Source organism: Sphaeramia orbicularis, chromosome 1 (assembly GCF_902148855.1).
Source record: "Sphaeramia orbicularis chromosome 1, fSphaOr1.1, whole genome shotgun sequence".
NCBI lineage: Eukaryota > Metazoa > Chordata > Actinopteri > Kurtiformes > Apogonidae > Sphaeramia > Sphaeramia orbicularis.
Window position 1 is genome coordinate 58285867 of NC_043957.1, and position 10525 is coordinate 58296391.

The 10525-nt window shown below is 37.0% G+C and overlaps 1 protein-coding gene across 2 annotated transcripts; it reads left to right on the plus strand.

The window, feature by feature from the left end:
* Positions 1-1850: 1850 nt before the first annotated feature.
* On the plus strand, positions 1851-6002 carry LOC115425462 (tripartite motif-containing protein 16-like). Of its 2 annotated transcripts, XM_030143072.1 has the most exons (2): positions 1851-3795; positions 3832-6002. In XM_030143072.1, the coding sequence occupies exons 1-2, from the start codon at positions 2592-2594 to the stop codon at positions 4371-4373; spliced, it is 1746 nt and encodes a 581-aa protein (XP_029998932.1). In that variant the 5' UTR covers positions 1851-2591; the 3' UTR covers positions 4374-6002. The 2 variants fall into 2 exon arrangements, with proteins under 2 accessions (XP_029998932.1, XP_029998922.1); XM_030143062.1 differs by having other exon boundaries at positions 1859-6002.
* The last annotated feature ends 4523 nt before the right edge of the window (positions 6003-10525 follow it).

Here is a 10525-nt window from a genome sequence, read left to right on the forward strand (position 1 = left end):
TTATTTCTAAGTTGTTATTCTATTATTTATATTATTTTCCTGGTTAGGCCCACTTCATATCATATTAGGCTGTATGTGGAACTGAACTAAAATGAGTTTGACACCCCTGATCTAGTTGAATACAATATATTTGTGTACGATTGTCAGTGCAAAGAGGGACAGATCAGGAAGAACCAGGTAAGTAAACAGATGAAAGAATAGTGACAAACCAGGAACTGTTCAACTGAGAAAGAAAAACATTCCCTTCACTAGAGAATTTTATTTATACACCATGGATGTTCTGTGTTCTCCCTACATCAAATGCTTTGTAGAAGCACATGAACACTTAACATGTATCAATGGACTCCACTGATATAAGTTTTCAAGGTTATTTGTATTTATTTCTGTATTTGTATTCTATTTGTATTTCTTTTACCTTTATTTAACTTGGAAGTCCCATTGGAATTAGAACTCTGTTTTTCAAGGCAGACCTGGCCAAGGTATCAGCCATACAAAGACCAAATAACCAAACACACACGATACACAAACAATAAAACACAATAACTATTGAACCATAATGGCATCCACAGAAACAGTGACATTCCTCCTTTACTGCATTCTCCATGATACTTTTAAAATCCTGAACAGAAATGAGTGGATGTGGTTTATAATACAGACTATACTAGACTGTATTTGTGTTCACATATTATGTTTCAACCATGTACTGTATATGAACATTGATCTGTAGTGTTATTTCTACAGCGATCATGAACATTTAAAAGGCTCATAAATGAAGTTCAAGTACATTTGAACAGGCCATAGATAGATAGATAGATAGACAGACGGTCAGATCATCATCATTTCTTCTGTAGAAATGGTCGTATTTTAAACCAAACCTGATTTGATTCCACTTTTGTCGGTGACGTTAACAGAACTGAAACACTTCCACAACTGTTCCAAAATAAAAGTCCTCTAGTGTTTGAGTGGATGGAAACCATTCACGTCTTAAAGGGGTGTAGAAGCCGATAATGGAACAACAGCCGATAATGTAATAACGGCCGATAACGTAATGACGTAAAAATGACATTTTAGATCAGGGGTGTCCCGGGGGCCACATTCAGCCCAATTTAATCTGCAGTGGGCCGGACCAGTCCAATAACAGCATGATAAGCAATAAATAATGACAACTGCAAACTGTTTTACTGCAAAAAATAACATTCAGTTATGCCAATGTTTACATTTAAAAACTATCCAAACAAAAAGGATGTGAATAACCTGAAAAAAATGGAATTTGTTAAGAAATATAAGTACAATTTTGTCAATATTATGCCTCGACTTTATCATTTCTACATGTGCATTATAGGTCAGATCTACAAAGACACAAAACATTTAGTCACAGGCAGAATATTGTTCAAATTGCACTGAATTTTCTTTAGATATTTCAGGTTGTTCATATTTGTTCAAGTTATTCACATTTTAAAGGATAGTTTGTTCAAGTAAACATTTTCATAATTTAATGTTTTTTGCACTAAAGAGAAAATATTGGTTTTGTCATTATTTATAGGTTATTATGATATTATTTTTGAGTTTGATGGCCTAACTTTCACTTTGCAAATTGATCCCATGGGCCGGATTAGACCCTTTGGCGGGCCGGTTTTGGCCCCCGGGCCGCATGTTTGACACCTGTGTTTTAGATGAATCAAGTCAACTCTGGCCTGTTCAAAAAGTTATCACTTTTTGGCTGGTTATTACATTAAAGTCCTGGTAAAAAAAAATTCTTTGCAAATGTAATAAGTGAGCCAATAACGTAATAAGTTACAACGTTTTTGGCCAAAAGCTATTACGTTATCAGTTCAGGACTTTTATTACATTATTGGACAGATATTACATTATTGGCTTATTACATTTTAAAAATGGTAAATTTATTACGTTATCAGCTTTTATTACGTTATCGTTGTTCTTCCATTCTTGGCTTCTACAAGGGGCTTTTATTGTGTAAATGTGAACTTCCATGAATGTGTGTCAGTTTCTACAACATTCTACTTGTCTTTTTTCTTTTGTTCTTGTTCTAATTCCATAAACAGAAGACAAAATGAGCGTCATTAGCCTTAGTTTGGACAACAGTTTGAACTTTTCAGCTGAACGTTCACCTACACACACTGAAACTGTCCTGTTTAGTCAGACTGAAGCAGAGTTGATCTGCTTTGTTTTCACTTCATTTCCTCCTTCCTTTCACCACCAGCTCCTCTTTTCATGCCTTCGTCTGAACATGATCTGAATATTGTCATGAAAAAGGAGCTTTAAACACACCCTCCACAGGGTTCATTATTGATCCATAGTGTTCTTTCTACAGCGGTCACTGACCTTTACAAGGCTCAGAAATGTAGTTCATGTCCATTTGAACAGGCCACAGTTGACCTGATTCATGTAAAATGTCCTTTTTAATCTGGGGTTGGTGAAACTAATGAGGGGACAGTATCTTCAAACCAGGATCCACAGCAGCTCCACTCCGTCCTCACATGACCTCCACTCCTCCCCTGTAGATCTGACAGTTTACAGGTGGGCGGAGCCAACAGGAGGCGGCTCCAGACAGCAGACAGGAAACACCGCCCATGTTGAACAGATCACAGCTCAAAGTGCTTTCACTCAAAACAAAACTCAACCAGTCGTCGAGACACGAAGCAGAAATGGAGCAGAAAGGAGCTGAGCTGGATCAGGAAAATATTTCCTGTTCCATCTGTTTGGATCTACTGAAGGTTCCGGTGACTATTCCCTGTGGACACAGTTACTGTATGAGCTGTATTCAAACCCACTGGGATGGAGAGGACGGGAAGAACCTCCACAGCTGCCCTCAGTGCAGACACACCTTCATACCCAGGCCTGTCCTGGTCAAAAACACCCTGTTGGCAGATTTAGTGGAACAGCTGAAGAAGACTGGACTTGGAGCTGCTGCAGCTGATCACTGCTACGCTGGAGCTGAAGATGTGGTCTGTGATTTCTGCACTGGGAGGAAACTGAAAGCTGTCAAGTCCTGTCTGGTGTGTTTGGTCTCCTACTGCCACAAACACCTTCAGCCTCATTATGAATCTGCCGCCTTTAAGAAACACAAGCTGGTGGATCCGTCGGAGAAGCTCCAGGAGAACATCTGCTCTGGTCACAATGAGGTGATGAAGATGTTCTGCCGCACCGACGGTCAGTGTATCTGTTATCTGTGCTCTGTAGATGAACATAAAGGCCACGACACAGTGTCATCTGCAGCAGAAAGGACTGAGAGGCAGAAGGAGCTGGAGCTGAGTCGACAGAAAATCCAGCAAAGAATGAAAGACAAACAGAAAGATGTGAAGGTGCTTCAACAGGAGGCGGAGAACATCAGTCGCTGCGCTGACGAAGCGGTGGAGAAGAACCGCAAGATCCTGAGCGAGCTGATCCAACTCCTGGAGGAAAGAAGGAGCGATGTGGAGCGGCAGATCAGATCCAAGGAGGAAACGGAAGTGAGTCGAGTCAAAGAGCTGGAGCGGAAGCTGGAGCAGGAGATGACTGAGCTGAGGAGGAAAGACGCTGAGATGGACAAACTGGCACAAACACACGACCACAACCAGTTTTTACTCCAGTATCCATCAGTGTCCACACTCAGAGAAGATCCAGACTCATCCCACGTCCACGTCCGTCCTCAGAGTTACTTTGAGGATGTGACCACAGCTGTGTCAGAGCTCAGAGAGAAACTCCAGCTCAGTCTGACAGAAGAATGGACCAACATCTCACTGAGCATCAGTCAAACACAGGTTCTACTAGAACCAGAACCACAGACCAGAGCAGGATTCTTACTAGAACCAGAACCACAGACCAGAGCAGGATTCTTACAATATTCACGTCAAATCACACTGGATCCAAACACAGTGAATGAAGATCTGTCACTGTCTGAGGAGAATAGAAGAGGAACACGTATGAGTCAAACACAGAACTATCCTGATCATCCAGACAGATTCAGTGACTGGTCTCAGGTCCTGAGCAGAGAGAGTCTGACTGGTCGATGTTACTGGGAGGTGGAGTGGAAGGGGAGGGGTGTTGTGGTTGCAGTCGCATATAAGGATATTCAGAGAAAAGGAGGCTCTGATGAATGTCTATTTGGATACAATGACAAATCTTGGTCTTTATATTCTAACAATAACTCTCCTTACTTTCGTCATAACAGAGTCAGTTCTTCTGTCCCAGGTCCACTTTCCTCCAGAATCGGAGTCTACCTGGATCACACAGCAGGTATTCTGTCCTTCTACAGCGTCTCTGAAACCATGACTCTGATCCACAGAGTCCAGACCACATTCACTAAACCTCTGTACGCTGGACTTTGTCTTTGGCTTGTTGGAGACACCGCCCACTTTCCTAAACTCCATTAAACTCATCGCTGACTTTGATCCAGTCGATCAGATCAGTCTTTTCGTATCTGTCTCTAAATCACACCACACAAAAACAGATCAACTTTTGATTTTTCCCTGAACTCACAATCCAGACTTGGTCCCATTCAGACTTTTTTGTGAGGATTCTAATAGTCCAGTGTGTGTGAGTGTCAACCAGCCAATAGTGTGTTTGTAGACCCATCTGTGATGTTCACACAGCTGTCATCAACTGAGGAGCACACAACCAGACTGATGGTGTCTGTGCTTTGGAGGAAGTCCAACAAAGTGGAGCCGTTTTTCTCCTTTGGACCAGTTGAGTTCAAATCCACTGTTCCTTCCTGTTTCCTACAGAAGAAGTGTGGACTGACCAGGCTCAGTCATGTGACTGGAATGGCTTTCAGATCATACTGGAACCTGATGGGTTCACTTCCAAATCCACGGACGTGGATTTGGAGACCACGATAGAAGCGGAGATGGTGAACCGACTCAGACTGAGGCTGAGCTCATGCACGGAAACCTGTTCATCTGATTGAGTTCATTCTGTTCCATCTGAGCATGTGCGAGAAAAGAGAACTGAGACAAAACACAAGTGATTTAGTCAAACATGAGCTGAAGACCAGAACAGGAAGTTGGATTCTATCGTCACTACGTATGTACAAACCCCCAAAGAAATCCAATAATGGACTGAAACACGGAAACAGGGTTTTTCCATGATTTGTGAAGTGCATGTAAACGCATCATATCTGATTCTTCCATTTATCTGATTATTAAGAGTTATTGTTTTTTTATGGTCGTGTAAACGGGCTGAAAATGTTGGATGATCCAGTTCAATAGACAGATGTCCACCATCTGAGAATAGAATAGAATAGAATAGAATAGAATAGAATAGAATAGAATAGAATAGAATAGAATAGAATGTCTTTATTGTCATTGTACAGGTACAACGAAATCAAAAACTGCAATTGTCCTAGGTGGCATAAAAAAAGTATAAATAATGTATATAAAAGAGTATAAAAAACTAAAATATAAAAGGAAAACCCTGATGGCATAAATATCTAAAAAGTAGCATAAAAAAAAGAGTGTTACTAAAAGTATAAAAGACACATAAAACATCATCAGAGTATATGATGATGTTTTATGTGTCTTTTATACTTTTAGTAACACTTTTTTTATGCTACTTTTTAGAAAATGGACACATTTGTCCTTAAAGTCTGAGGTGTGACTTAGTTCAATAACGTAGAAAATACTGATGTTGTAAATATGAGCAGATGTAATATTAGCAGAATTATCAGTCATCACATAATGGGGAAGTTTATGGAAAAATGTTGATTTGTGTTGATTTGTAAAGCCTGATGTGACGTCCATTCAGTGGAAGCTGCACCAGTTGGTTCCATTATAGATGGAAAACTGATCCACTGAAGGTTTAGACCAGGGCTGTCAAACATGCGGCCCAGGGGCCAAATGCAGCCCGCCAAAGGGTCCAGACTGGCCCCTGGGATGGTTTTACCAAGTGGAAAAATTCCACAGTCTTGAATTGAATTATCCAAAAAAAAATTTAGCTTGAATTAAGAAAAAATCTTGAATTAAGCCAAAAAAAAAAAAAAAATCTTCAATTAAGTGAAAATAAAATCTTCAATTAAGCAAAAAAAAAATCTGAAATTTAGTAAAAAATCTTGAATTCAGCCAAAAAAAAAAAAAAAAAGAAAAATCTTCAATTCAGCAAAAAAAAAAAAATCTTCAGTTAAGTAAAAAAAAAAAATCTTGAATTAAACCAAAAAAAAAATCTTCAATCAAGTTAAAATAAAAATTTTGAATTAAACCAAAAAAAAAAAAAAAAAGAAATCTTCAATTAAGTTAAAAAAAAAAAAAAAAGTCATCAATTAAGTAAAAAAAAATCTTGAATTAAGCCAAAAAAATTCAGTTAAGTAAAAAAATCTTCAAGTAAAAAAAATGTTCAATTAAGGCAAAAAAAAAAAAAAAAAAAATTCAAATTTAGCAAAACATCTTGAATTAAGCCAATAAAAAAAAAAAAAAAAAAAAAAAAAAAATCTCAAATTGAGCAAAAAATCTTCAATTAAGCCAAAAAAAAAAAAAAAAAAATCAAATTTAGCAAAGAAATCTTGACTTAAGGCTTAAAAATCATCAATTACGTAAATAAATCTTCAATTAAGCCAAGAAAAATCTCAAATTTAAAACATCGTGAATTAAGCCAAAAGAAATCTATAGTTAAGTAAGAAAAAAAATCTTGAATTAAGACAAAAAAAATCTTCAATTAATTGAAAAAAACATCTTAAATTAATTTAAAAAAAAAAATCTTCAATGAAGTAAAAAATATCTTGAATTAAGTAAAAAAAGATCTTCAATTAAGTAAAAAAGAAAAATCTTGAATTAAGCAAAAAAAAAAAAGAAATCCTTAAGTAAAAAAAAATCTTGAATTAAGCCCAAAAAAAAAAAATCTTCTATTAAGTAAAAAAATCTCGAATTACCAAATTAAATATTTTTCTCTGTTTTAGTGCAAAAAATAACCTTAAATTCTGAAAATAGTGACATTTCCAAACTCTCCTGTAACACTAAAATGTGACTAACCTGAACAAATGTGTCCAACCTGAAATGTCTGAATTAAATTCAGTCCAGTTTGAACTCTTTTCTTCCTGTTCCTCAGTGTTTAGTGTCTTTGGAGATCTGATCCAGAATGCACATGGACTAATGAGAAGTGGAGGAAGAAGATTGTTAAAATTGCACTCAATTTTCTGACATTTTTAAATTTAAACTTCAGTTTTTTCAGGTTTTTTTGGATAGTTTCTAAAAGTAAGTATTTTCATAATTTAATGTTGTTGTCTTTTTCCAGTAAACCCCAGACAAACATGTGCAGTTGTCATTATTTGTAGGTTCTTGTGTTCTTCTTTTCCTGCTTGGGCCCACTGCAGATCACATTTGTCTGAATATGGAACTGAACTCAAATGAGTCGGACAGCCCTGGTTTAGACGATGAGACTCTGAGCAGACTGTGAGGTGAACAGGTCAAAGGTCAAAGCCATATTTGAATGGAGGGTTGAATGTAGATGTGGTGTTTTTGGGCCGTATATTCACAGCCTCCTCTTACTGACTGGACACACTGACCATATGGATCAGTGATTCAGTTCCTTTCATACTCAGTCCAGGTTGAATCCATGCAGCTTTGGAAGCTTTTCCATCTTTAATGCTCCGTGGATCCAGATCTGCTTCTTTGACTCTGTTCATTATTATTAGGACTTGTATTTAGGCCTCCTGATTCCTGTCCATTCAACAGTTGGATTAAAGTCTGTGTGGGAATATTTGTGTGTTCTTCATTCCAGCTTGAACAGGTTCCATCAGTTCCAGGAAGAATCCCACACTGAGCTGCAGTTTGTAGTTGTATCCACTAGAGGGCAGTAGAGGACAGCAGCACAGGACCAATCAGTGACAATAGAAGTCTGAAGGAAAAACTACAACTTGAACCCTTTCATGCATCAGTTAGGAGAACCTGAGGCAACATTTTTGGGGAACACTTGATTTGAAGGTCTAGTTTCTAATGCATTAAGCGCACATTCATAAGACATTCCAATGCATTTAGAATGCATGAGAAAAGTCATTCCAACAGTTTAGGATCATGTCCAACTTCTACCAAGGTTCATCAAGTATTCTAAGTGTAGGCCTAATGTATTCTAAATTCAGCTTTCATCATGTTTTCTACATCCATACCAAAGTGACACCAGTGTTTGGAGGAAGAATCTCCAGTCCTGGGTTCCAGAACACATTCGAACCATCAGAACTGGAGCCACTTCTAAACACACAGAGAACTGCTGTGACATGGAGTTTGTGAAACTGAAGAACGCCTTAGAAACATCAAGAATAAGTTACAGGAGGACTTTCAGAGCTTTGAGTAAAGTGACAACACTGTCTAAGGTTCTTAGCAGTTGGATGATATTAGAACACAAGTCTGATGACGTATGAGCAGTATCTGCTGGATCTGAGGAAAGGCTGAGTCCAAAATTAGACATCCAAGGGTTCGGAAGAACTCTGGATTTGGCCAAAACCAAACATGAACCCTTTCATGTATAGTGCTCACTCCAGTGGACAGTTGTTCTCCAGCTGTTCTCTTGTATATTCATGGCTTTAGTGGTTTTAGTTCCATATCAGCCAACACAGTGGACGCTTCTGCACCATCTCATAAACTGACATTCAGACCATTACTGGAACTGGGCTGTTCTGGATTGGTTCTGGAGTGGAAATCAACTGTTAATTGGTATTTTTTGCATATTATCTCCATGAAGTGAGTATTAACTAGTATTAGAATATGTTCAAATGTGAGAAAACATCAGATTAGCAGCATTAAACATGGTTTCATTTGACTGTTTTCACATCACTTTATGATATTGGGTTTGAAATACATGTTTGTGAGCTTCAAGAATAAAATTCATGGTGGAGTTGAGTGGACATTTTTTTAAATCTATGAAAAAAAACCTCAATCTCATTGTTTTTTTCATGTCTAAGGAGGAATAAAAATACTCAAAAATAAATAAATAAATCAAAACTCAACTAAGGTTCTCATAATTCATGCATGAAAGGGTTCAAAGAACAGAGACAGTAAATAAAAGTGTTACATGTTGTTTTATACATAAATAAAAAATAAAGTGGCAGCTCTAAATCTGTGTTAATTCAAACACATACTTTTTTTTTTTAATAAATATGAAATCCCTAAAATAGATGGGTATAGAGACCAGTGACAAAACCGAACAAAAGTTCCCACCTAAAAAAATGAATTCCTTCCCACTGCTTTGGTATGGATGTAGAAAACATGACGAAAGCTGAATTTAGAATACATTAGGCCTACACTTAGAATACTTTATGAACCTTGGTAGAAGTTGGACATGATCCTAAACTGTTGGAATGACTTTTCTAATGCATTCTAAATGCATTAGAATGTCTTATGAATGTGCGCTTAATGCATTAGAAACTAGACCTTCAAATCAAGTGTTACCCATTTTTTTCTTGTGTGATTTTTTTTCCTCTTTAGGCACGGAAAAAAAATATGACACTGAATTTTTTTTACGACCCTGTTTTTCATGGAGTCACAAAAATGTCCACTCAGCTGGACACCATGTGTTTCATTTTTGAAGCGACATACTGTGTGAAAACTATGAAATTAAAACATTTTTAATGCTGCTAGTCTGATATTTTCTCACATTTGAACATACTCTAATACCAGCTATTACACACTCAGATAATATGCAAAAAAAAAACATGTTTTTTAAAACAAACTGTTAATTACAGTCTAATAACAATTAGAAACTGATTTCTACTCAAATGTGTTAGTGCAGATCAGGTTTATGAAGAACAGGAAAGTTACAGTAATGGGATGAATGTCAGTGTATGCATGAGTGTCCACTGTGTTAACTGATATGGAACTAAAACAACAAAAGCATGAAAATACAAGAGAACAGCTGAAGAACAACTGTCCACTGGAGTGACCAGTATGCATGAAAGGGTTAAACATAGAGGGTGGAAATATGCAAACTATAAAATCAATGAATAAGGTTTGGATTAGTGATCAATTATTTAAACAAACAAATTCATGATGTGAAAAAGTCCATTAAACTTGGATTGGAGGAAAAAAAAAAAAAAAAAGCCAAATTGAGTAATTTTCCAATTCTCTGAAAAAACAAATGTAAACACTGATAGTAATCCATTACAATGAATCAGTAAATCCATTTAAACATGGATCCTAAACACTGATGTTTGATTGAATTGAATCTGTGACAGTGGATGGATTTCTATGACATATTATGATCTGAGTTTAGTTTGACCCAAATCAAGGATGTAGAAGATGATGATGTCATGAATACAGCTCATGTTCAATTCTTTTACAAGTGAAAATAAGTGAAGACGTTCAAAGAACACGGAGGGACTTTTCAGATCAATAAGTGGACATTTATTGAACAAACTTCATGTGAATATTTGCTGGTAAATCCAGTCTGTGTCATGGACAAAAGAGCAGAAATGGACAGTTTGACCAATAGAAGAGTGGACATGAGGACTAGTACTGGGAAAGGAGAGGGATGGATGGATGGATGGATGGATGGATGGATGGATGGATGGATGGATGGATGGATGGATGGATGGATGGATAGATAG